The sequence below is a fragment of the Anomalospiza imberbis genome, chromosome 19, assembly GCF_031753505.1.
Source record: "Anomalospiza imberbis isolate Cuckoo-Finch-1a 21T00152 chromosome 19, ASM3175350v1, whole genome shotgun sequence".
Lineage (NCBI taxonomy): Eukaryota > Metazoa > Chordata > Aves > Passeriformes > Viduidae > Anomalospiza > Anomalospiza imberbis.
In genome coordinates this window covers 7,772,676-7,798,804 of record NC_089699.1, presented here as the reverse complement: position 1 = coordinate 7,798,804, position 26,129 = coordinate 7,772,676, and the positions used below count along the sequence as shown (strand labels likewise).

The window sequence follows — 26,129 nt, the reverse complement described above, 5'->3', positions numbered from 1 at the left end:
GAGTAGGTTTAGATTGGATTGTAGGGCGAGATTATTGTGAGGGTGGTGGAACAGGTTGCTCAGGGAAGATGTGGATGGAATAGTTCAAGGCCAGGTTGGATGGGGCTCGGAGCAGCTTGGGATAGTGGAAGGTGTCCTTGCCTGTGGTGTGGGGGGGTTGGAACTGGATGATCTTTGATGTCTGTTCCAACCCAAACCGTTTGTCATTCTGTGAAAGCCTGTGTCCTGCCCCTCCAGGGGCAACCCCAGCCCTTTTCCTCCTACCTGTGTCCCCATCCTATTTCTTGCTCCTCATGCACCCACAGCGATAAGGGCAAAGCTGAAGGTGGGCTGGCAGACTCCGAAAATAAAGGATGGAGTCTGCCTTCATTTAATTAAAAAAAATACAGCCACGGCTTCTCTAAGAAATCCCTACCCCCTAACTGCTGCTCTGAGAGCTTTAACAGAGGCCAGGGAGGGATCACTCTGAAGGATCTGACCATCTGCAAGCCATTCCCCCTCAGCTTGTTCAGCCATGGGTTGGACTCCATGATCTTGGAAGCCTTTTCCAATCTGATTGATTCTGATTTTGACTCTGATTCAGCTGCAATTTGATTTTCCCCACCATCATCAGCCCCTTCTACTAAACCCAAATTATAACCCCCTTTACAGCCCTCCTCACCTTCAAGACTTCAGCTCTGAGCACACATTTTCTTCCCCACCACTGGAGGGATTTCTCTTGCATGAGCTCCCAGCTCATTGTTGCTCCTCTTCTCCCCCAAGGAAAAGTTCTCTCTGGGTGTCCTCATCCATCCCAGCAGTGACAGGGGCCACCCACACCACACAACAGGAAGATGCCTCTACCCCAGGCCAGACTCTTCCTGCAGAGGTTTAGTTTGCATTTGCCCTTTCTCCATCCTGGCAGGATTTAGGATAGTTGGGAATGCAGGTTGGGAAGTGTTTTAGGACATTTGGATCAGCTGGGCTGTTTTGGAGAAGGTACCTGGGTGACAGGTGAGTGGGTGCTCCCAGCCAAAAAGGGTTTTTACACACCATGCCCCCCAAACCCCGACTGCCCTCACCCTGCCACCATGAAATGACTCCGGACACTTTGTCGATGTAGGATACCCTTTATTAAACATACTCTTAAAACCCAAAACATGCTCAAAGCAAAATCATAAGCAGCAATCTGGTTTCCTTCCTTAAATCCCTGACACGTGGGTCACTGGAACCAGGGGCTGCCCCATGAGACACGGGGCTGTCACCTTCCACCCCACGCTGCGCTGGCAGTTCCTGCCTGCCCCTTATCCCTTCTGGGTGGCCGAGGACGGCACTGATGTCACTCATGCCCAAATCCCGTCTCTCCTGTGCCACCCAGAGGATGGATTCTTTGCTCACAGCCAGGCAGCAGCACTGCTCGGCCACAGCATCCTCCCGGCTCCTCTCCATCGCAGCCGCGGTCGCTCTGAGCGAGGGGCAGACCCCACCCGCAGCCATCCTGTGAGTTTGTCTGGATGCTCCTTCAGCCTTTTCACTCGTCAGAGGAGCCAGAAAACCCTCACGGTCGCTCCTAAGTCTTTGTTCTGCTGGCAGCCACAAGCACATCGCAGCCTGTGCCAGACTGCCAGGCCAGCTGTCCCTGTCCCCTTTGAAACCACGAGGAAGGCTGGGCTTTGGTAGATGAAATGCCCCTGGAGCATCAGCCCGATTTTCTCTCCCCTGCCCATGCTGATGACTTAGGGAAGAGACGGCTGCCGTGGTTTTCTCAGCTCAGCACAACGGTGAGCCTCCAAAGCTCTCCCTGTGTGGTGCTGTGGCTCCTTAGGGCTGGGACACCCAGCACGTCCCCAAACGGGGCACAAGGCTTGTCCCCACCACTTCAGCCCTCCCTGCTCTTTGCAGCTCCCACCTCGCATGCCACAGGACGGTGTTTTGGAGATGTCACCCCCTCACATCAAGCACCCAGCCCTGGGTTCTCAGGGAGGAATTTGGGAGCTGTTGAGCTGTTGAGAGGAGACACAGCCAGCCCAGAGGAGAGAGCAGTGGGATGGCTGGCTCCAAACCCACCTCTGGCAGGACCCACACTGGGGCCACAGAGTAAGCAGCTACCAATGCCTTAGCTGTGAGCCAGGCAGAGAAAACACCCCCCAGCCCCCAAAAAGGTTTCATCCCTCTTTAGGAGCCACAGCCATCATCAGCACAGCCCATGCTCTGCCGTGGGGATGGCACTGGGAACCTGCTTCCCACACCCACCCCTCCAGGGATATGACTTTCAGTGCATGAACATCTCTGTGCTGAGGTGGCTCTGAAACACAGCTGTATCCTGCAAAGAGGAGGAGGCCTTTGCTGCCACAGCCATGTGACAAAACCAGGTGGGGAAAAGGGAGGCTCAGCTTCCCACGCTGGGCTGCCCCAAACAGCCACAGAGCCCCCTAGCTTGGGATGCAGGGTCTGATGCTGCTCCAAGTGATTTCTGACTGTCCCTGATGCTCTCTGGAGCGGAGCCTGGCTCTGCCAGTGGCCCCACCAGGCCCCCAAGGTCTGTGGCTTTATCCCTCCTGCTTTACTATTCCTGTGTGTCTGCCCTTGGAGCAAAATCCACTTATGCTGTCAGCCCAGTGCTGGCCAGAGGGATGGGGATGGAGATGGGGGCAGCTCCCACACCCTCACCCACCCCTTGCTACAACGTGTTATGGGGAGGGCAGGACGGGTGGCATGGGGGTGACACTTTTGGCACTTGTTCCAGAGAGAGGGCACAGCCCAGAGCCCTGAGCTCACAGCAGGGTGGAAGACAGAGAGGATAAATTGTCAGTGCCCCACGGGCTGGTGACCGGGCTGGGGGCAGTACCAGGCCTCCTGCCCACCCCTGCCACCCTGCTCGTGCCCTCGGGAACAGCAACCTCGGGGCCAGGCCCAGGAGCCCAGGTGCTGCTCGGGAGGAGAGCAGAAGGAGGGGAGCTATGGGGGCACCATTACTGCCAGTGCATTAATGGGGACATCCCGTGGCACGGGGACAGCACGGGGCAGGGGCATGGGCCTGCAAACTTGGGGTGGGGGCAGCCCCCCATGAAAGTCAGCAGCTCATGCACCAAGGATGCCAATCCCAGCACTCATCCTACAACCCACACCCCTGAACTGCATCCTCCCATTGTCCCCACCCACCCACATCCCAGCACCCCCTTGGTGAGGTGACCCTGTGCCATCTGCTCCACACTTTGGAGGAGAGGAGCCTGGAGGTGTAAGATGACTGGGGGGGGCACGATGGGACCCCAGCCTGTTCCTGTTGGGGCTGGAGAATGGAAGGTGCTAGCAGGGGGCTCCAAAGTAACATGGCTTTCAGCCCCCACAGAAAAGTCGACGTTACCATCTTTTCTTTTGGAAATCAGTCCTGGTACAGCCAAGGGGTGGCCGTGACGATGCCCACGGTGCCCAGACACCAGGGTCCCTCTGGGTGGGCAGGGGTGTCTGTGCCCCCACCGAGGCTGAGCCCTCACATGGGCAGGGCGGCCGCTGCATGCTCCGGGTCCCAGGGGCCAGGGGGGCAGCGGGGCCAGGTCTGCTGCAGCCCCACGTTGTTGTTGGCTGCCTCTGAGCCTGGGGGGAGAAAACGGGGGTTAGGGGCTCCCAAAGCCCACTGGTGCACTGGGCTCATTTTTCCATGGGGGATGTGATTTATTCTCCCAAGTAACGCCCACCTCCCCAGCCCCCCGTTGGGTTTTGGCTGCAGTGAAGGCTAGGGGGTGCCTGCACTTACCTCTCCAGGCTGGGGGAGCCCCTTAAACCCCCAAATTCTCAGGAATGCTGAGGGCTAAACGGAAAGCACAGCGCAACCGTCGCTGGGTTTAAATAAACCAAATGAAGGGGGCCACCCATGCCCCCTGTGCCCAGCGAGAGGCCACATGCAGGTGTCCTGTGGGGCTGCAGGCCAGGCACCAAGGCATGTCCCCTTGGCCTGGGCAGCGAGGGGGCCACCAGCAATGGGTGACAACCCAGTGCCACCCCCCCGGGGGATGGGGCATGAGGCAGGTGCAGCCCTGGGGGTCTCATGGTCTCACCTATTCCTCAATGTTAATGGGGCAGGAGTCCGGCACGGCGGCTGCGAGGCAGGAGAGACCAGAAGGCACATGGTGAAGGCGGGAGCGGCGGCGGCGCGGGGACACGGGGACATGCACACGAGCCAGCAGACGGGGTGACCGAGGGGCCTGGGGGTCTCGTCGCCTGTGAACGGGTCTGGGGTGGGGGGAGCTGCCGCTGAGCACGGGGTGAGGGGTCCCCATGCGTGGAGCCTCCCAGGGTTTCGTGCCAAGGGGAACCGAGGGGTGGACATGCTTGTGGTGCCGGGGCAGCTGGGTCCCCGCATGCCTCCTCTCCAGCTGCAGGCTCCCAGTTCAGGTAGCACTGGGGCAGGGGGATGGCAGAGCTCGGCCCGTGGCTTGTGTCCCACAACCAAATCCATCAGAGGCTGCGTGGTGCCCTTAGGAAGGGGTGCACCCCTAAGGCAGCTTGGCTGCACCCTCCAGCGAGGTTAAGCCCTGTGCCCAGGGCAGCTCTGAGCTGGAAGGACTGTGTGAGGGCATGCCAAGGCCAAGGGCTGAGGCTTTCTCAGAGAGAGAGCAACAAAATCCTACTGCCTGCTGATTTATGAGAGGCGACAGCTGCCATTTCGAGTGGCTTTTCATGGCGAGCTCAGGCTGGAGAGCAAGGCATGTTAAGTCTGCAGATCCCGGAGGGAATGGATAATTAAACAGGACCACACTGTACATGCACACGGAAATCCCATTAAGAGCTTGATATTGCCTCAGTCACTGCAGTGCTCCAGTGCAGAGACCCAGCTGTGCTCAGTGCACCCTTGAGAGGCTGCTGAGGAGCAGGGCTGGGGCAGCAGGACATGGTCTGGCCCTGGAGCAGGGTATCAGCCCTGTGCCCACCCGTCTCCCGCCCCTTGTGCTGCTGGAGGGGTCTCCCCTGCTGTCAGCAGCTGGCAGACCTGCCCTAGGCAAATCCAAATCCCATCCTGGTGAAACCCAACCGGGCTCGCCCGGCCCACTGCTCACAGCGCTGAGCATCTGTGGCTTTAAACCAGCAGGAGCCCTCAGGGGATTTCAGGTTCTCTACAGCAGATCCCCAGCCCCCCCACCTCGGTGCCAGCCTTTCTGGCAGATGCCTTTCCCCAGTTTCTCTTTCCAAAGCTGTTTTTCCACCCTGCCCCCAGCAGAGGCTGTGGCCAGAGGATGCTCTGAACCCTGGGGACAGCCCCTGCAACCCGTGCTCTGCAGGATCCACATAAGGACATGAATCTGTAGGTTTTAGTTAAACCTCGTGTCCTAAAATCCCTAGGATGGGGACTTTTGCCTCCTCACAAAGCTCTTTCCCACCAGATTGGAATCTGCAGAGATTTCAAAAGAAGCTTTGAGGAACCACGTCCTCACCTTCATCCATTACAGAGAGTTCAAAAACACCATTATCAAATGCCACCAGCTTGGAGACTGCCAAAGAGACTTGACGGACTTGGAGATGTAGACCCTTGAACACCACAGATCTCACAGGCCAGGATGCAGCTGCCTTCCCTACAATCACTGAATGAGGCTGTCATGAACTGGGTACAAGCCCCGAGAGATTTTATGAACGATACAGCCAAAACAAAACCATAAAACATGGAACACCCCCAGTCTGTCTCACCATGAGCCTAAAGGACGGTAAAATTAAAGACACAATACTGATCCTAACTCCTTATGATATAGAAGCTGACTGTACTCTAGAGGGCTTAAGGGTGCCCCAGCATACCCTCCACAACTGCTCCAAAAACTTCTCCAAAACCTATAAAATCAATTCTGAACAATTCAAGGTCAAATTGGTTGAACAACAACAAATATTGTTTAATCCTAGTCCTTAAAGAGATGCAGACCAATGTTTCTGCTATCAGACCAAAACATTCATCTTTTACAGGTACCTCCTCGACCGGGTGGTTTTCCTGGCTAAACCAGAGGCTGTTACCTCACACATCTAACTGATATATTGGGAACTGCAATAGGAGTACTGAACAATATCAGTCCTGAAACACTGACTGATCAGTTGAGTGCAACCTTTAATAATTTGAACACTACAGATCAACCCTTAAGGTCTTCCTTATCTGCTCTTAGAAACACACAGTGATCAGCTTCAAATATCAAAAATATCCAAATGCTAATGACCAGCTGGATGATGGTCTGGAAATTGCTCAAAATAGTGCCTTCAGCACTCAGCTGTATTCCAGCTCAGTTGTGGTTACACTCCCCCAGTTCTGGGATAATCACTGAATGGGAAAAGGGACTTTTATTCACTGAAATTTGAAAGGGCATTTAAATTCTGGTGGTCTTCAATCAAATTTTCTTCTGTCTCCATCACCAGTAAGGTCACAGCATTTGTCTTTGCAATACAGAGTGCTTCTGTGTATACCAAGCACCAAATCCTTGTGGTAGGAACGGGATTAGATCCATTGGAGCACTGAGCATGGGCTTTTGAGAACAATCATACACATGCATGGCAAACCACTGATGTAGATTGTTGTGTGGTGAGGGAATGACAGGGGTTTATATGTGAAAGTAGTATTTTGATAGCCTAAGCTGTGTGTTTGGACACAGAACTGTGTCTGTCATTTCACAATGTCTCCTGATAATGACCCCAAATCCATCCCAGTGTCCATAGCATAAGGGTGTGTGTGTCTAAGAACCCCTTGTGACAATTTAACAGTGGGTGACACAAAGATACAGCTTTGTTAACTGCTTGAATCCACGTATTCGTAGCTTCACCTATAGAGCAGGGTGTGACTTCAGCTACTCCCTACCAAAAACTGTGCACCAAAATGTATGTTAGATGTGTTATATGACACTTTGTCTACAACCCCTACTGGAATGGATTGTTAAAAACTGGTTAAAAACTGCTGGGACATCCTGATCTACACAAACTGGTCCAACCCAAAAAGGAAAGTCAGAAAACAATGATCATTGTCCATTATTATGTGGAAAAAATGCCTCATATCCTACAGCGAGTGAAAAGGGATGGAGAACATTGTGTCTGCCATTCCCAGGGGACCATGGACAGCCCCAAAGCCCCCACTCTGCACCTCCTCAGCCCTCTGCTTTTCCCCACAAATGCCGAGGCTGGATCACCCCTCTCATGCAGCACAGCTCGTGCTGAGGGCTGCAGCTGCTGGACACATGGACAGGTGTGGTGGCCAAAGGATGGAGAGGGCATCCTTGGCTGGGCTCAGCCCAGGGACCAGCTCCTGCGCCCCAGCCCAGGCAGGGGACAAGGCCAGTGCACACCTCACAGCAGAGCAAGAATTTGACCCTGTGCTGGAGCCATCTGGGCTGCAAAGCTCCCCCTTCCTCAGCCTCCCCCCAGCACAACCGAGAGGGATGCAGTCAAGGCTGGCTTCGGCTGCTGCCACAGCCAAGGGATGCTTTGCCAGGCCCCCCAGCAAAGCAGAGGTGCTGCTGGGACACCCCCAGCTCCCTCCCCAGCCCCCCCAGGCCAGCAGGACTCAGCCAGCTGCTGACAGAGGGTGATGGAGAAGACACAGAGCTTTTGTAGCAGGCGCCTGTTCCTCCCCAAGAGCCTCAGCCGTGTTTCTCCAGCACAGAAACCACCAGGAACAGGCAAGGCAGCAGGAGAGGAGGCTTTCCCAAAGGAGCAGGGGAGAAGAAAGGATTTCCCCTCTCTCCAGTGGGTTTCACCCACCCTCTTGGCTCTCCAGCACCTGCTGCAAGTCTGGGACCTGCCACAAAGTCAGCTGAAGGGGCAAGGCACAGGCAGAGTTGCTTTCAGCTTGTCCACAAATGTATTGACTGAGACCCCATGGAGAGTGTTGTTTTGGCTTTTTGGCTCGTTTCCCCACACACAGGCTGGGGAAGCAGAACCTGCAGGGCTGGGCAGGGTCCCCAGCCCACTGCCCCCTTCCACACAGGGGCCAGGGGTGTTCAATACATTTGTCACCTTTGGGCAACTCTGGGCAGGGAAGGGGCACAAGCGTGGGTGGAGAAAACCGTGTTGGCACAGAGCGAACATGAACTTTCACGCAGACGGAGGAGCCTGGGGGGGAAGGAAGAAAAAAAGGGATGGAGAGAGGCTGGGAGGAAACAAAAGTGGAAGGAGGGTAGGGGAGAAATCATGAAGAAATGGGAAAGACAGATGAATGTTGGGGCTCTGTAAAAGATGACCTGGCGGGCACACCCCATCTCCCTGGCCTGGAGGGAGGACAAGGCAGGCAGCTCCTGCTGTACAGCTGGACTGCCTGTGGATCACATCCCAACCCAAAATACTGCTGTGCCCACCACAAGCCTGTACCCAGCTACAGCTGTGCCACACAACCACCTTCCTAAGGAGGACTGGTGCCTCCTGGGGTACCAGCAGCCCCCCGGCCAAGGGACAGAGAATCCCAGCAAAGCAAGTCTGCAGCTGCCTGGAGACATCCCAGTCTGGAGAGGCCACCCTGACCTATGGATGGTGACATGGCTGGTGCTCAGCTCCACAGAGGGATGGGTGGAGGGGTGCAGTGAGGACAGCCTGGCAGGGATGGCAGTGGCCAGGATGGTGGGAATGATGGTGACAGGAGAGGAGGGATGGATGCAAAGAGCTGGGGGGATGCAGGGAAGAGTGGAACTGTCCCCCCCACCCCAAGTTCATGTTCAGCAGATGGCCACTCACCAGGTAAGCAGGCCTCAGAGCACAGTTTATTGTCCAGCGCTTTCACGTGTGCGATGCCCATGTCATTGTTATTGTCACACCTCAGACCGAGGAAAGCGCCAGTCCTCGGGCCTGGAAGGGAGTTAAGGCAGTTAAGGCCGCGGCCGGGCTGGGGCTCGACGTCGCCTTTTAGAACTGGGGGGTGGGATTTCTGGGGCTTTTCCTCTCCCCTCCCCAGCCTCTTTCAAAACAAAAAATGACACAGAAACGATGCATCGGGGTGGGAGTGGGTGAAGAGTGGACAATAACACCTGGGCACGGCCCCAGCTGCTCCTTTCCTCACACCGGCCGCATCGGAGGGCAGCAGAACAGCGACGATGCGGCCACGGGCACGAGCATGAACCAGCCCAGGGTTCAGCCAAACCTTCCCTCTGGCACAGCTAGGCTGTGGTGGCACCCATCACCTCCTGCAGGAGCCTCTCCGGCACCAGGGGTGCAGTGAGAGCTGCGTGGATGCCAGGAAGAGGCAGTAGCTGGATGCGTGGGGCAAAAGAAGCCGTAGCCAAGCTTTTGCAGGGGGCATGGAGGCTTTTAGGGATGAGGGAGGTAACTCTGCTTCTTAGCATCGCTTCTACAAGAGATCAGCCTCCAGGTTCTTACCTGCATCCATCAGATGCAGGTGACTGAACCTCAGGAGGGATGTTCCCAAATGTGCCAGCAGCCCTGCTGAGAACAGGTGCAGGACTGTGTCCTAAGGAGAAAGGCCATCCTGCTCCCAGAGTTGTTGGGATGCCCATGGATGTCCACCACAAGCCCTCGTTGCTCCTATGTGTTACACTTGAGTCTCCCCATCAGCACGAGCCTCTCTGCAGGTCAGAGGCCATGATTTGGGGATGGGTGTTCCATGGGTGTTCCTGCTTTCCAGCTTGGCTGAGCATCCGGGTTGGATGGGGAAATAGTTTTGCTTTATTTTTGCTAAAAAGAGACTTGGAAATGTGGGAGGGGGCACACTGTGGGCCTCCCTGTTGCCCAAAAGCAATCCAGGGCAGTTGGTGGCCAATGGCATGGAGGTGACCACCTCTTTCCTTGGCTGTCTGAGCTCAAGGGAGGAGGCGAGAGGAGGCCTCGATGTGCGTGTGTTGACTTGCAAAAGTACACTGAGGACAGGCCAAAGAAAGTGAGGAAAGCATCCCAGAGGGAACAGCTCTGCAGCCCCTTCCTATGGGAATCAGCCCAGACACTGATTTCTACAGGGGAGAGTTTCAGAGAGTTGAGAAAAGACCTTGGCGAGGGAAAAAATACAGAGAGAAAGAAGCCTCTTTCCTATTTGGCTCCTTGGAAAAACCATTGGGTCCTGCACACCAACCATGGCCTGCTCCATGTCCCACACTGAGCTCTCTGGGGTCCCCATGGCTGGCTGGCTCCCCCACCCACTGGTGTTCAGCCCCCTGTGGGTGTCCCCACTGTGACAGATGTTCCTCTGACCCCAGTGCCCGCGGGGTCCCCCAGGGCTCTCCCTGATGGCAGCGGGGGAGCTGGGGACAGCACAGCACCTCCCACTCGCGGTGACAGTGAGCTGAGAGCGAGGGGACAACAACGACCCATGGCCTTTTACCGTCTTCCTGTGTGGGAGAGGCGTCCTCGTCCTCCAGCACATCGTTGCCCTGTGGCACAGGCGAGAGGCAGCGAGTGTTAGCCCAGGGCCGTGCCAGGGGCCGTTCCCAGGTCCCTTTGGGGGAACATCCCCGGCCCCGGGGATTCCATGGATCAGGACTGCCCCATCCATCCCCAGGGCAGCCCACAGGGACAAGGATGCGTGGGCAGCCTATTCTCCAGCCCAGGTCTGGGGGAATGTGGTGCCAGCTGCCCAGCTTCCCCCTTCATGGGCACAGCTGGGATCCCCCCACGGTGCTGGGTGACACCACAGCTCCCAGCTATGGGCACAGCTGGGATCCCCCCACGGTGCCGGGTGATACCACAGCTCCCAGCTATGGGCACAGCTGGGATCCCCCCACGGTGCCGGGTGACACCACAGCTCCCAGCTATGGGCACAGCTGGGATCCCCCCACGGTGCCGGGTGACACCACAGCTCCCAGCTATGGGCACAGCTGGGATCCCCCCATGGTGCCGGGTGACACCACAGCTCCCAGTTCCTCGTGGGACGGTTACGGTTACCTCGGCATCGCGCTCCTCGGCAGAAATGCTGACAAAATTCAGATCCAGGGACTCCACAGGTGTTGACTGTAGGAGGAAGGTGGGAAAGAGGGAAGGAAAACAAAAAGAAAAGTCTGGTGCCAGTGGTTTTGGAGGAGGAGTTAGATCCCATAGGGAAGCTCTCCAACCTGGGCTCCACCAACAACCCCCAGTCCCCACCTCTCCATCAGATGCTGTGGCGCTTGCGGCCGCGGGCGAGGGGAGCATGTCCCCCTCCTCTTCCTCCTCCTCCTCCTCTTCCTCCTCTGTGCCAGGGGCGACGTAGGAGCCAGACATGGAGGACACGGTGTCGGTGCTGAGCTGGGAGTGCTGGCTCTGGGAGGAGGCCATGGACATGACGGACTGAGCCAGGCTGCTGCTCACGGGCTCTGGGGGAGAGCAGGGGCTGAGGGGGCCGCTGGACCCCCCCACCCACTGGTGGGAGTCATGGCACGGCACCCACTAATGGAAGAGGGGCTAAAACTGGCTGCATGCCATGGAGATGTGATGGGTGCAAAGCTGCCAGCAGCAGGTCCCCAGGGCTTACAGCTCCCCGTTTCTGGGTCTACAGGGTGACAAAACAGGCACGATCAGTGCCCCCGTGACTCCCATCTCCAGGTGTACAGGTGACAAAGGACAGGTGACACCCCGGGGCTCCATCCAGTGTCCATGGCAGGGTAAGAAGGGGCCATGCCACAGTGTGACAGTCCTGAGATCACGATGCCACTCTCCTGCCCTGCCAGTGCCTGTGAGCCCCTCCATGCTGTACCTTCTGGGGACGAGATGGTGGAGGACAGGGGAGTCCCAGTGCACGAGGACTGGTCGATGGCTCCTGATGATGACAGGGTGAGGTTTTCACTCTCTGGCGTTGCACCACATTCCTGGAAGAGGAGCCCACAGGAAGGATGGGATAGGGGATATTCAGCATGGGTGGCCCATCTCCTCCAGGCATTCTCATGGATGGAGGAAAAGCCAGAAGGGGCAACTCCAGACAGTCTCTCTGGTTCCAAGCCTCCCCCAAACCTGCTGGCCCCCCAGTGCCTCAACTCCTTACCAGCACGTTTTGGACAGTGCTCACCTCCTCATGCCGGGCTGGGGATCTCCTCCTGGAGACCCTCAGCTCGGACTCAGTGCACGACTTCTCATCCTCCTCTTCGGGCAGGATGGAGGAGTTCTGTGAGATGGACCTGGCCAAAGGGGCAAAGCAGAGGGTTTCACCCCTGCCCACAGCCCCCAGACCCCGTGAGCGCCCCCAGACTCCCGTACCCACCCCAGAACTCACTTGGAGATGCTCTTCTTCAGCTTGAGCCCCGGGGGGCCGCAGTCGGGCAGGCGCTCGAGGGGTGACAGGGCCCTCAGGGGGGGCAGGGGGCCATCGCTGCCGTAGGAGGGCAGGCTCCCCATGCCCGGGGGGTCCCCCAGCGCTCGCAGGGGCAGCGCGGCCGGCGACGGCGTCAGCGGCCCATTGAGGGCCTCCAGCAGCGACACCACCTCGTAACCCGGGGGGATGTTCTCCGAGGACTGGGGAGAGGGGGACATGGGGTGAGGATCTTCCCTGGGCCATTCTGCTCATCCCGTCACTCCCAGTGAGATCAAGATGGCCCAGGAAGAAGCTCAGACCTAGAGAATGGACACCCAGCCAAAAACCTTTTTTCTTTTTCCTTTTTTTTTTTTTTTTTGTAATATCAACCCTGCATTTTTGCAAGATGAATTTGCAATAAATCCCTGTTCTTCAGAGACACACAGAGCCCCAAACCTCCCCATCCTGGTGGAAGAGGCCAGGGTCCCACCTTCAGCCAGGCACTGACCGAGTGCTCCTCGGAGTCGGAGGTCTGCGAGGCGATGATGGGGTTGAAGCTGGTGGGCGAGAGCGGGCCCAGCTTTTTCCTCATGGCTCGGATTTGAAGCAAGGCTCGGAAAGCTGTGGCAGCAGGGAAAAAAGGGAGGGGTTAAAACCAGGCAATGAAAGGAGACCTGTCAAAAAATGACACCCCGTTTCCCAAGAGGGGCATTCCTAGTGGGGCTAGAGGGACTGCAGAGCTCGAGGGTGGGAGATGCCAGCCCATCCCTAGAGCACTGGTTGGGCAACACCCCGAGCGCTGTGTCCATTTCTGGCCCCTCAGTTTGGGAAGGACATTGAGACGCTTAAGCATGTCCAGAGAAGGCGACTAGGTTGGTGAGGGACTTGGAGCACAAGCCCTGTGAGGAACAGCTGAGGGAGCTGGGGGTGCTCAGCCTGGAGAAAAGGAGACTCGGGGGTGACCTCATCACTCTCTACAGCTCCTGAAAGGTGGCTGTGCTCAGGTGGGGCTGGGCTCTGTCTCCAGGCAGCACTGGCAGAACCAGAGGACACAGCCTCAAGCTGCACCAAGGGAAATTTAGGTTGGATATTAGGAAAAAGTTTTTCACCTAAAGGGTGATAAAGTTCTGGGATGGCTGCCCGGGGAGGTGGTGGAGTCACCATCCCTGGGTGTGTTTAAAACAGACTGGATGAGGCACTGGGTGCCAGGGTTTAGTTGAGGGCATAGGTTGGACTCGATGATCTTGAAGGTCTCTTCCAACCCAGAGATTCTGTGAATTCCGTGAAAAACGACATCCCCTTTCCCAAAAGGGAAAACCCCAGTGGGGCTAGAGAGACTGCAGAGCTCGAGGGTGGAAGATGCCAGCCCGTCCCCAGAGATGCCAGCCCGTCCCCAGAGATGCCAGCCAGCCCAGCCAGGCTCCCCCCCGGGCCTCACGCAGCCTGCAGATGGGGCAGTTGTTGGCCTGGTAGCGCAGGGTGTCGGCGCAGGTGTTGCAGAGGCAGAGGTGGCGGCAGGGCAGGATCAGGGTGTCCCGGACGTCCGACAGGCAAACCACGCACTCGGCGCTGTTGTCGCTCACCTCGTCCTCGGCCACCTGCCCAGGGGACACAGGGAACTGCTCGGCCTCGGGGGTCCCCAGCCCACGTGGCACCAGGATGGGTGCTCTAAAATACTGGCTGAGTGCTCAGAGAGCGTTCTGCCTGTGTCCATGGGCTGCCTGCTCTTCAAATGACCCCTTGGGACCTCATCCCTCTCCTCCAGGAGACCGGGAGTGAGGACAAAGGAAACAAACAAACTTTAACCCGAATTTTTACATATTAGAGCACAGCATAAGGCACATCCCATGCTTTGAGCCCCATGCTCCCCATCTAAGCCATCACCCTTCCCCCAAGGCACCACAAAGAATGGGGGCAAAAGCTCAATCCTTCAGTTTTCTGCCTCCAGCAGATTCGATGCCAACACAAAATGTCCCCAGGCATCACCAGCTCCGTGCTGTGCTGCAAATTCTTGCCCTGAGCATGTTTCAGTGGCCAGACCTGTGCTAGGGGACGAGAAGACCCCTGGGATGCAGGCAGGGGGATGCAGGCACACACCTTGGAGTCCTGTGTGTTGTACTTGTTCTCAATGCCGTAGATCTCCTGCAGGAGGTAGCTCACACCATCCACCTGCAATCCCATGGGGAAAGGGTGAGGAGCAGAGACACCCTGCCCAGAGCCACTGCAGCTCCCCACCCCCTGCTTGGGCCAGTCCTCCTCCCCCCCCAAAATCCAGGGGTTCTCTTTGCATTGATAACCTTGAAATTGCACTCCCTGGGAGGCAGGGGCAAGGCTGGGAGAGGCTTGGGGCTTTGGGGGCTCCTCAAAACCCCTCGGTGCCTTCCCCTGCAGGGTGTTCAGGGACACCTGCACCTCAGGGACACCTCAACACTCACCACTTGCTTCTGCTTGAGGGGCTTCACACAGAAGGTGCCATCACTGTGCTGGAGGGAGGAAAGAGCACATGGGTGGGCACCTCTGGGCTGCTGTGCCAGAGCACCCACCCACCCTGTGGCTGTCACTGCTCCCTCCCCACTCCCAACAAGCCCATTTTGTAGGAATTCTGGCTTTTCCTGACAGTCCAGCGCCAGGTAGCTGTGGGAGGCCACACACACTTCAAAGCTTGTTGGAGGAAGGAAGATGGACTTGAGCCCCAATGCCTTAGAAGTGGGTGCCTAAAATGAGGGAATAGTCCCAGGATTTGAGGAGCAGCCTGAAACATCCCCAGCCCAGCAGCACCATCCTGATTCCCAGGGATTCTCCAGGCTCCTGTACCTGGTGGGTGATGGAGGTAGGAGGAGGGGGATGGCCCCAGCTTGGCACTTACCTTCTCAAAGGTGGCCAGCAGCACGTGGCAGTGCCCACTGTGCTCTGCAAGACACAAAGGAACATGCAGGGCTCAGGGGACATGCAGGGGGATGGGCAGAGCCACAGCAGCAGTGAGGAAGAGCAGGAGGCTCTGCCCAGCTGGCATCACAATGCCAGCAAACTGGGAAGGGCCACCCAGCAAGGAACCCCCTCCTCACCCTCTCCTTCATCCACCACTGCCTGCACCACCATGGGATAAACCTCGCGGTCCAGGTCAAAGCCCAGCTGCAGAGAGAGACAGGGGAGGCTTGGTGAGATGGAGCAGTGCTGAGGCTTCATCCCACCTCCATCTGCAGGGATGACGTGGGGGCTGGGGGGACCCACCTCCTCCTCGCTCCACTCGGACGGGTCGATGGTGTGGGAGGGCACACAGAACTGCTGGCACACCCCCCGCTTGTAGTGCACCGTCTCGGACTGCAGGCTGTTGTCCCTGGGGGTGTAGCTGCTCCACGGAGAGAGGACAGGGTCAGGGCACCACGGGTGTCCCCACACCCCTCCTGCTCTCCCCAGATCACGGAGATGCCAGGAAAATGGGAGGGAGGGTGTCACTCCTTCCCTCCCAGATGCCTCTTGGGGCTGAGGTAAGAAGTTCTAAAAAAGGCTAAAATAATTCACAGGGTAAAGTACACACAGGGCAGCCAGCACAGCATAGGAGGGGACAGGGACAACTCCACAGCCAACCTGGAGGGGTCTGGGGGGAAAAATTATTTCCCCTGGTCTCAATTCTGACCTGAAGGTAAAAAGAGGGAGCAGGATGTGACAGGGAAGGAGGTGGCAGAGGTTGGCAAGGACCTGGTGGTGGCACCTGGGGGAAACAAGGAGCCCCCCTCCAATCTCAGCACCACCCTCAGCTGTTTCCTGTCCTGAAGAGGAAAGACCTCAGGGGGCAGGCTCCATGTCCATCAGGCAGGGACACACACCAGGCTTGGGGGGACATAAGCCAAGCTGGGGGGTGACACAGGCATGTCTGGGGCCCCTCACCTCGCCACCCCATTCTGGAATTCCTCAGTTGCCTGGTAGTAGATGGTTATGGCCACACGGGCGTCCGTGTCGAAGGTGAACTCCACGTTGTAGTGCACCTTGGCTTTGCTCACTTCTTCCCCCGGGGTCTTCACCTCCTCCGAGCACCTGGGGAGCACAGAGGGTCCAGGAGACAGGCTTTGGGGTGCTCCAGGACTAATCCCCTCGGCACCAAAAGGGGCTGCTGCCCTCCATCAGGGGACACTGAGGCACGAGGAGAGCGCCTGGCATGCCCGAGGTCACGGCTGCAGGCTGGGAAGTGCCGCAGACCGATTTCAGCCGTAATCCCGCATCCCCCAGCCCTGCCGCAATCCCCAGCCTCCCTCCAGCAAAGCCTTTGGAAGGTGGGGGAGGAAGAAGAAGCAAAGCACTTCAAAGGCAGCGCTAAACTCCTCTAATCCTGCGGCACTGCCTGTGCTGGCATGCGGGAAGCAGGAGGGGAAGGGCAGCAGCTCATCCCTCCATCCGTGCCGGAATGAGAGCCCCGTGCCCACCACCCCTGGGAGCAGCCAGCAGGACCCCCCCGGCCGTGGCTCGGGGCCGCGGGTGCCAGGACTCACTTGACCAGGCGCAGGGTGTCCTTGCGGATGTTGATTAAGCTCCTGAGGGTCTTCACGGGTTCCTGAGGAGGTGGAGCAGCATAAGGGAACTAGGACAAGAGAGACACCGGTGAAGGCAGACGCACACGGGGGGACTGCGGTGGCTGTGGACCCCCAGTGACCCGAACCCAACACCCTACAGAGGGAATGGGGGTGGCCTGGGCATCCTGATGGGTGCTGAGCACCTGCAGCTCCTGCTGGCACTTGGGTACCAGGCAGCACGATGACAGGGACATCCCTCCACAAACAGCAAGCCCGGGACAGCAGGGACAGTTTCACTGGGGAGGGGACACCCAGAGGGGCTGTTCCCTGTCCCTTCGGCTGGAGGGCACAGGGCAGGTGGCTGCTGGTGGATTTTTATGCTGCTGGATAAGGCTGGGGAGAGAGAGGCTGAAGCTCCCTCCCTGCCCACCAGCCAAGAAAAAACAGGCACAAGTGTCCCAGTTTCCTCCCTGTGGTGGATAGGATTTGGGTGGTGGAATCCCTGCCAGCCCCGTGCCCAGAGCAGAGAGCCAGCAAGGTGTCTCAGCAAGAGCAGGCAGGCAGCAGCACCCCTGTCATCCAAGGTGACATTGTCCTTCCCAGTCCTTTCTGTCCACTTGACAGAGACTACAGGGCTCCCTGGGGAGAGGGGACACGGTGGCACCCTGGGGACACCCTCTCCTTGGCACTGCAGTCACCCAGAGGAGACTGAGGGCAGTGGGGAAGGGATGCAGGACCCACCTTCCCCCTCTCCATCTCCATCTCCCAGGTAGGTTTAGCTCCAGGAGGGATCAGCCCTGATCAAGGCCCAGCTCCTTGGCAAGCTGCCACCACGTGCCAAGGGACAGCCAGAGCCAGGAGAGTGTCAGGTGCCATCAGGGATGGCAGATGGTCAAAGAGCCTCAACTGCTGCCTCTGGAGAGGGAATAGTGTCCCTCACCAAGGGGTTCCCCTCTCTGGAGAGGGAATAGTGCCCCTCATCAAGGCACCCACTGCACCCCAACACCAAGGGGACAAGAGTGAATTGCAGGTGGCACTTGGGGATGCCGTGCAGGGAGCCAGCTCAGCTGCCCATTTCTCATTTCCCATGCCCTTGGTGCTCTCAGACGGGACCACCATCATCACCTTCCCGTCCCCAAAGTCCTGCAGAGCAGGGATGGGACTGGGGGACCTGTACTGGCCTCAGAGGGACAGGATGGGACAGGCAGCTGGCAGAACCCCTCAGTGCAGGCACAGCTCTGTCCCATCCCTGCTCCACCATCACCACGTCCAACCATCCCACAGCTCTGATCCCACAGGTGCCACTAAAGGCAGATTAAAGCCCAGGCTGGGCACAGCATGGCTGATGGCATCAGAGGATTTGGAGATGAATTGCCAGCACTGTGGAACTGTGTCCCACTGCTCTCATCCTCTTCAGGAGGGGAAAAGGGCAGCAGAGTCATTAAACTGGTGTTAACGAACTTTTTTATGAGTCACTAAATGTGCACCTGCAGAACTGAGCACCTGCAGAGTCACCCATTGCAGCTGGAGGGGAGAGAGTGAGAACACGCTCCAGGCTGAAGCTGGGCCATGTCATGACAGGTTGTGCCATGTCGTGATACATCCCCTGTTACTCAAACTAATGCAGTCATCCAAAATTGCTTGTTTGCACCTCACCCAGTCAAACCATACCCAAACCAGCCCTGGCAGGGAAAGCACCCATGGGTGCTCCCCCCTCCTGCAGCAGCCAGGGGCGGGTGACAGAGGAGGGAAGGGGCAGCCAGGTCCCCCAGTGCCACCCACAGGGGCCGTGGGGCTGGGCAGGAGGGGAAGTGCCACAGGCAAATTTTGTGCTGCAGAAACCACTTCAGGCTCTTTCACTCCCACGTGTGAGAAGCACTTTTTGGGGGTGGTTGGATTTTTTTTTTTTTAATTAAATTTTACAAGCCAGACTTTGCATATCAGAAAGGGGGCTATTCAGAGGACGTTTTGCATCTCCTCACTTTTAATCAAGCTGAAACACAACAGAACAAAATGGGTAACGGTTGCGGTGAAGAATGCCATCCACGTGCCTATAGCAACATTTGGTGCAGACCAGCTTTTGCTGAAGTGAAATAAAAACCACCCTCAAAAGTCTGTCTTGGGGTTTTTCTACAAACAAACTCCAGCAGCTTTGCGTGGGCACGGAAACCCAGTGGCACATTTCAACAGTTCCTGGCTTCCCCTGTGTGCCTCCAGCAGCTTCTCTGCTCCTCAGCCCCTGCATGGTGGCAGCTGCTTAAACCTGCAACGCCCTTCCCAGCCCCTCGGGAACCTGTTCCCAGCTGGAAAATCCAGATTATCATGTATCCATGGAGGGGAGAACCTGCACGGCCTCCGGCTGCCCTGCACACCCCTGTGGCAGCAGCGCTGTTCATAGCTCAAAGTGCTCTGCTCATAGAGGACTTGGGACACAATTCTTCCAAGATCACCTGGCTCTTGATCCCCAAAATTAATCCCCCACCAAAAAGCAGTGGCCATCTTTAATGTTTCCAGCCCAGCCAGGCTCTCACAGAAGCTCAGAAAGCAAACGTGTCGCAGCCAGGAAGCATCAGGACAGGACTTGGAGGCAGCATCAGAGAGGCCCAAGTGGTGCCTGGATACAAGCTTGGACCAGAACCAACACAGATCCTCCCCAGCTCCTCCCTGAGCCCCCAAAACTGGCCTGACCCAAAAGTCCAGCCCCAGAACTGCCCCTGCTCCCCAGGGAGATGGGATCTTTGTCACAGCTCTGCAGCCCAGAGCCATCAGTAATTAAACTGGAGCAGGACAATTTAGCTTGTGATGCTGTATTAATTCTCTCTGCTGTTTCCAAGCTGTTCCTTTGCCTTCCCTGCTGCTCTGCTGACATGGGAACTGCTCACTGGGCAGTTTAGAGGCTTTTACTGTAATCAAGAGGATTTCTCAACACTCGCTGCTGGAAGAGACCCTGAGTGCTGACGTCTCATTTTCTGGGGAAGTGCAGAGGAGGGGGAGAAAGGCTCTGCCTTTGGCCCCCCAGTGTTCGTGTGCTTTGTGGGTGCTCCTGACCTTGGCTCTGCCTGGATCCCTGCTCTGGCACAGCCCAGGGCTGGACACTTCCCTGCTGAAGGACCACACGATGCTGCCAAAACACTACCAAAGGCAATTCCAAGGAGGAAACAGGAACTTTACTGGCAGCAGGCAATGCTTGACAGCTGGGCCAGAGCACCAGGCAAGTTTATCTTAACAGAAAAACTTTGGTGACTTTTAAGTCCTCACCCTGAATCTTTTGATATACTTAACCCCCCAGACTCCTCCAGCCAGTGCTGGTGAGTTGTCCCATTGCTGAGAGGCACCCAGACGAGGGGAGACATCACTCCCAGCCTGAACCCCTGCTCTCATTTCCTCCCTTCCCAAAGGCAGCAAGCACAAAAACCACCTCCAGGAGCCTGGAGTGTAGGGACCCCTCCAGCTGGGTTCCCCTGTGCCCTGAGACCAGCTGGAGCTGGCAGCACCCAGCACTGTAAAACCCATCCATGCTGTCCCCAGCCCCAACCTACCCCCGGCCTCTTTACTTTTATTTAATTTCTTCCCCTTCCTTGCTAGAGCTTGGGGAGTAATTTCATCTATTCCTGTCCAAGCTGCTCTACTACCCTGAACCACACCAGGACTTCTGTGTTATGCCCCCCACCATGTGCCCTCCTGTCCGGGATATGGCTCCTGGATGAGATGGGGAAGGCAAGAGAAAATGCAGCTCTTGGAGAGGGAATGAGCAAGAAGCTGGATTAAATCTGCCCAATTCCCCTCCACCATTAGTCCCTGATAGAAGACAGGCTGCAGCAGGAACCCAGCCCTCGGATGAGCCATCAGAGAATCCACTCAGCCCGCTCCAGGCGGGCTCGGCTGGCTCTGCCCCTGGAGGGGGACAGCCAGCAGCCTTGTCCCGCACACCCCATGGCACACACAGCCTCCACCGCTTTGGGAAGCGGCGTGCCGGTGCCCCGGGTCCCCGCCGGTACCCACCACCACGGGCCGGTTCCCCAGGAAGTTGAGGTCGCTGTTCTCGCCGAAGAGGTACCCCTCGGGGTGCGTGGAGTCGAACTTCTCCCCGCCCATGATGAAATGGTTGGCAAAGTAACTCCCTGAAATGAAAACACAGCGAGCGCCTGAGCGGAGCGGGAGCAGGGGGCTCCAGCCGGGCCATGGAGCGGCACCGGATCGATGGCTCGGAGGTGACTTTGTCCCCAGGGTCACCTTGCTGGGAGCCTTTCTGGTTGAGCTCATGCGCTGAGAGCCCCCAGGCAGGCAGAGGCTGCCAAGGGCCACACTCCCTGCCTGCCCTCCCCTGTTCCAGCATCCCACCCGCTCCTGCTGCACGCTCCGAGCCCGGGCAGGGAGAGGCTGGCACAGGAGTCCAGCCCCAGGGCAGCGCTGGCCCTCGGGCTGCTCCATCCCTGGGATTTAACAGTGCCTGCCCCCCTTTCCCTATCGTGGAAACCCCTGTGAGCCCCAGCATGGCCTGAGTCACCCAAGGTCACCCTGACCTTCAGCCATTCCCGCACTGGCAGGAGTGGACGGATCCCGGTCCGTCAGGAGGAAGAGGAGACGGCCCCTGGGGCAGCAGAGCAGAGCTCATCCTGGCCATAAACACCAGCTCATGCCCCGAAGGAGGCAGGAGAGGCAGGGGCACGGCCTGACCTGCCAGAGAACCCTGCGAGCCCCGGAGGAGCCAGGCTGGCTCCCACATTCCGGGGATGCTGCTGGGAAGGGCAGCATGGAGCCGGCATGCAGCCCAGGGCTGCTCCTGCCAACCTCGTGTGCCACCCAAGGCAGCGTGTCCACAGCCGGACACTGCCCAGACTGGCTGCAGCTGCCACCAGGAAGGTGGGCAAAGCACAACCAACCTGAGTTCTGCCAGTTCTCAGCCTGCAGCCTTCCCTTGGAAGGGCTCACCGGTGCGAGGCAGGATTTTGGGGTCCTGTAGACCGTCCAGGAGGTCAGCACCTGCCCTGCAGAGTGCTCCACAATGCCCTGATGAACGCTGGGCAATGACCAGGCCAAAACACCGGAATGTCCCAGCCCCGAGCTGGGAGCAGCCCCCCAGGTCAGGAGAGCTTCCTCCCAGCCTGGCCAGGAGACAACTGGTGCCTGCTCCTTGTCTGTGAGATCTGGGCTGTGTGGGGAAAGCATGTTGTGGCACAGGAACTGGCCAGGCAGGAGGGTTGGGATTTGAGGTAGGGAAAAAAGGGAAAGGGAAAGGTGGACAGGGATGGGGCAGCAGCAAGGGATGAGCAGAAGCACCAGGAATCAGTCAGATATGGACACAGTGTCCTGCATCCTGACAGCCACAGGGACAGGGTCGAGCTTGTAAAAACCCCAAACCCATCAGCACAGATCCATCTGCACCCCCCGAGGGACACCCCAAAAGCAAACATTTGGGGACCACAGACAAAGGAGCTTAAGCCTGGGCTGCAGCTCTGCTTGTGAGTACTGCAATCGGCTTCCAACAGAGGCAGGGACTGTCCCGGCTGGATCAGGCTTTGATACTGCACTGAAACCCAAAAGGCAGCCCAAAGCCCACGGGGAGGAGTAGGGGGGATCTAACTCCGGGCCAGGAGGGAGGGGGGGTGTCACACAGCTCTGCCCCAGGCCCTGTGGTGCAGGGATGCCTGGATGAAGTGAGCCTGCTAGCAAACGTCGACCATCAATTATTGATGCCTGCTGCTTTCAGGTCCCATTTTCCACGTACATAATTTATAGGCAGCTCGCCTGGAAGGACTCGGCCAGGTGGAAAAAAAAGCCTCAAGAGCAAAGTGCCTTCGGAGCTGCCTGCAACAGCACAGCCAGGGGAGAACGGGGCCATCCAGAGCTTTTCCTGACACCGACTCGGAGCAAGAGCAGGAGATGGCAAAAAAATGACATTTAAACATGGAGAAAAGCCCCCCCCAGCACTGATGAAAAGCTGGAAAATGGAGCACAGCCTCTCTGTGATTGGCCCAGCCACGGTTTAATGTGTGCTGGGGGCTCCCACAGGATGGGCAGAGCAGGTGAGGACCACGCTGCCATCACCCAGTCTCTCTGCCAGGGGTTGGGAGCATCCCTGGGTGCTGCAGGCTCCCAGCACATGCCCCAGAGGTTTCAACTCCCTCTTGACAGCAGGCAGAACCAGCTCTGTGCTCCCTCCCAGGAAAGGTCCTCCTTGCTGTTAAACAAGAGGCTTGAGGCGTGCCAGGCTTTTCCAGGGAAGCACCAGCACAGGAAAGCCCAGGGCATCGGCAGGAGCCTGTCAGTGACTCCCTGGACATGGCTGGGGGGCAGGGAAGCACCTTCCCAGCCACAGCCACCTTATCATGGGCTGACTGTAAATCCAACACCTACTCCTGGGGAAGGAGAGCCTGTCAAGGACAGCCACATCTCGGGAAGGGCCGCACAGAGCGGCTGCTGGAAAGGAGGAATAAACCCCAATTGCCTGAGGTTCCTGGCAAAAAAAAAAACTCTTTGTGTCCTGCACATCTGCTGGCACCAGCACACAGGACACATCTGGCAGCAGCTGTCAGCTCCTTTTCCCCATGAGTGCCAGCGATGCCACCTTGTCCAGCTGACAGAGAAGGGCGAGGACCCTCGTGTGTGCTGGGCCCGTGGCTCTGGCATGCAGTGACGCATGTCCTGCACTGTGGCCCAGGCCATCGCTGCCCTGTGGGGCTCTGGTACTGCAGCCTCCGGCTCTCCAACGTTATAGCCTCCCTCTCCAAAGCTGCTAAAACAGGAAAGCTCATTCCCAGCTCATCCACACACTCCTGGTGAGGGAAGCACTGGGTTTGCACAGCCTGCAGTCAGCCCAGACGGGTGGCCATGGCATGGCACTGGCACACCCTGCGGCCGCGGGTGCCAACACAGGGTGCTGGGATGGGCTGGTTAAAGGCTCTGGGTGCTTCTTCCCCTGGGCAGCCCTTTATTTAATTCTGTGCTCTGAAGGAGGCAGCCAGAGCCAGCAGCAGCTGGAGCTGAGGCCAAACCCTGCCCACAGCACTGCTGCATCAGCCCTCGCCTGCCACGGCTCTGCCACCACCTGGGCTTGTGCCCCCACGACTGGGGGTGCCACTGCTGCATTAATCCCTGTGCTCCTGCCCCCAGCCAGGGCCCTGCTCACAGTCCCGTGTGCCCCAGGGGAGCTCAGCTCCCCCCTCAGCTGAGGACAGGGCCTGAAAGCTGGAGACTTGCCCCAAAAGCCATCCCAGTGGCCAGGCAGTGGGCTCCACCTACAGCCCCTGCTGGCTCTTCCTCCCAGTGGCAGCCACAGAAGTAAATCTCAGCCTTTGTTTCAAAAATTATGGTTTCACTAATCCCATTGACATCCTGTCTGAAGGGCATGGGACCCCCAGGATGGGGAGATGCTAAATTGGGACAGGACACAGCTGCCCTATTCCCATGGGCTGCACTGGCCATCCCGAGACAGCCCACAGCCCAACAGCCAAAGCCACATCACAGAGAGAGGGAAATGCCCCAAGGTCCCGTGAGATTCCCCTCCAGGACCACATTTCCAAACCAGTGGCTGTTTCCAGGTGGCTTTCGAGGTGAGGGAAGTGCTGCTGCCACAGCAGAATCAGCTCCGCTGCCCGGCACGTCCTCCCTCGGCTGCCGGCAGCGCTGAAGGCAAATCCCACTCGGATTAAAGGCAAACCAGCCATAATCTCCCAGGGCCACCAGCCTGCCCTTGTCCCAGTGCAGATGGCTGTGTCACCTGGGCACCTCCTGACCTTCTCCCGAGGACCCTGGGCAGCACCAGGACCATCCCCTCCAGCTCTGGCCAGACCCCAGCAGTGGGACCAGGCCAGCTGAGCACAGCCAGGAGCCCCGGGCTCCCCATGGAAGCCGGAGTTAAGCATCAGCCTGGTGACCTCTGCAGCTGAGATGAGTTTGGAAGTGCTCAGCTGGGTGCACTTGCACCCTCCACCCCTTCGTACCCAGATATTTTCAGAGCCCCTAAATAAGACAGGGTCCCAAGGGAAAAACTTGTGATGCATGGAGACACCATCCCTACAAAGAGCAATCCCATGGACGGGCTGGTCCAGCCTCACCTGGCATCAAAGTGACAGAGGCCTTGAAACCACATAAAAAGGGGAGCTGGGGGAGCCCTGCGGGAGGCCAGGCTGTCAAGGATCAGCCATCTCCAGCCAGCTGTGCAACCTATTTTAGATCAAAATTAAAAAAAAAAAAAAGAAGGCAAGCACAGCTTTTCAGGACAAGCGCAGGGTTTGTGTTGACTGTAATTCTTGCTAAGGAGGTCTTTAGTTGTAATTAGTGAACAATTTGTCACAGCGCTAACGATCCCAGCGTTTACCTTATCCTATTAACTACCAAAATAGTTACCTATTAATAATATTTAGTGCTCTAAGGATCCTGTGCAATCTCCTCACATGCACGCACGGTGCTCCGGGGCATCACGCACTGGTGCCGGTATTTTTGCGGCTCTAAAGCGCTGCCCACCCAAGGGCTGGACCCCATCACCCCTCCCCAGCGTGCCCCCCTCGGACACCCGCTCAGCCCGGCCCTTGCAGGGGAAAGTGAGGCGCAGAGGGGAGGGACGGATTTTCCAAGGTCACGCACAAGGTTTGAGACAGGGCCGGATTCGGGAGCGGGAGATGAATCACCAGCAAGCCTCGAGGCAGGGAGAGGAGCCGGGAAGGCGAAGGCTCCCCACGGCAGGGGCTGGGGTGCTACGATGGGGCAGAGCCCTGGGAAGGAGGGATCCCCTCCAATCCCTCCCACCCCAGCCTCCCTCATCCTCCCGGGAATTTAAACCCAGGGTTTTCCCGAGCAGCCAGCACTGGAGTAACAGGCTATAAAAAGCGCCTCCGGAGCCCGGTGCCGCAGACCACGGCTACAGAAATAATTATGGCAATAATGTCATTAAAGTCGCGTCAACTCAGCAAGTTTGGGAAGCGGGCTGTACTGACAAAGGGGCGCCCGGAGAGGGGTGACCCCCATCCCTCCCGCGCCGAACTCACGCAGGGTGCCCCGCACCAGACCCAGATTTTTAGGGTGCCCTCCCTCCCTCCCACCCGTGCGTCAGCGTTTGCTTTGGGGCGCGCAGGGTCACCCCGCCCGGAGCAAGGTCGTGGCCGGTGCCTGCCCGACTCGCTCCCCTCTTTCCCTCCCCATCGGCGGCACCGGGACGCGAGACACCCCGGGGGCTCACCGGATTTCGGGGGGTATCTGTAGACGGAATTAGCGGGGATATCCACTTCCTCCACCCCTGCGTTCTGCCGGCTGGTCAGAGCCCCCATGGCCGGGCCGGGGCTCAGCGGGCGGGGGGCGGCGGGGAGTCCTCCCGCCCGGGACCGGGACGGGGGCCGGGACCGGGGCTGGCGGCGGCCCCCGCCCGCAGCATCCTCCGCTCCGCTCCGCTCTGCGCCGCGCCCGGCGCCGCCTCCGCGGCACCGCGGGGCTGCGACATTCGGGGCGGGGCCGGCATCGGCCGGCACGCCCCGACCCACCCCGGCTCG

The 26,129-nt window shown here is 58.1% G+C and overlaps 1 protein-coding gene and 1 long non-coding RNA gene across 6 annotated transcripts; both read right to left on the bottom strand.

The window, feature by feature from the left end:
* Positions 1–1,941: 1,941 nt before the first annotated feature.
* Positions 1,942–2,997, bottom strand: LOC137485127 (uncharacterized). Its single transcript, XR_011005190.1, has 2 exons — positions 2,124–2,997; positions 1,942–2,084 (listed from the first exon to the last, which is right to left on the bottom strand). It is a non-coding gene; the product is annotated as an uncharacterized lncRNA (long non-coding RNA).
* A 336-nt stretch (positions 2,998–3,333) lies between these two features.
* RNF157 (ring finger protein 157) lies at positions 3,334–26,073 on the bottom strand. Of its 5 annotated transcripts, none has more exons than XM_068209422.1 (21): positions 25,823–26,073; positions 20,647–20,765; positions 16,624–16,685; positions 16,025–16,171; positions 15,368–15,485; positions 15,202–15,268; positions 15,003–15,046; positions 14,572–14,619; positions 14,234–14,305; positions 13,575–13,734; positions 12,645–12,757; positions 12,119–12,357; positions 11,915–12,023; positions 11,606–11,717; positions 11,017–11,225; positions 10,819–10,884; positions 10,259–10,307; positions 8,665–8,775; positions 7,954–8,049; positions 4,035–4,075; positions 3,334–3,573 (listed from the first exon to the last, which is right to left on the bottom strand). In XM_068209422.1, exons 1-20 carry the CDS (start codon positions 25,908–25,910, stop codon positions 4,035–4,037), a joined length of 2,070 nt encoding a protein of 689 aa, XP_068065523.1. In that variant the 5' UTR covers positions 25,911–26,073; the 3' UTR covers positions 3,334–3,573. The 5 variants fall into 5 exon arrangements, with proteins under 5 accessions (XP_068065523.1, XP_068065526.1, XP_068065527.1 ...); XM_068209425.1 differs by having other exon boundaries at positions 16,624–16,712; positions 25,823–26,032; XM_068209426.1 differs by lacking the exon at positions 7,954–8,049 and having other exon boundaries at positions 16,624–16,712; positions 25,823–26,032.
* Positions 26,074–26,129: the final 56 nt, after the last annotated feature.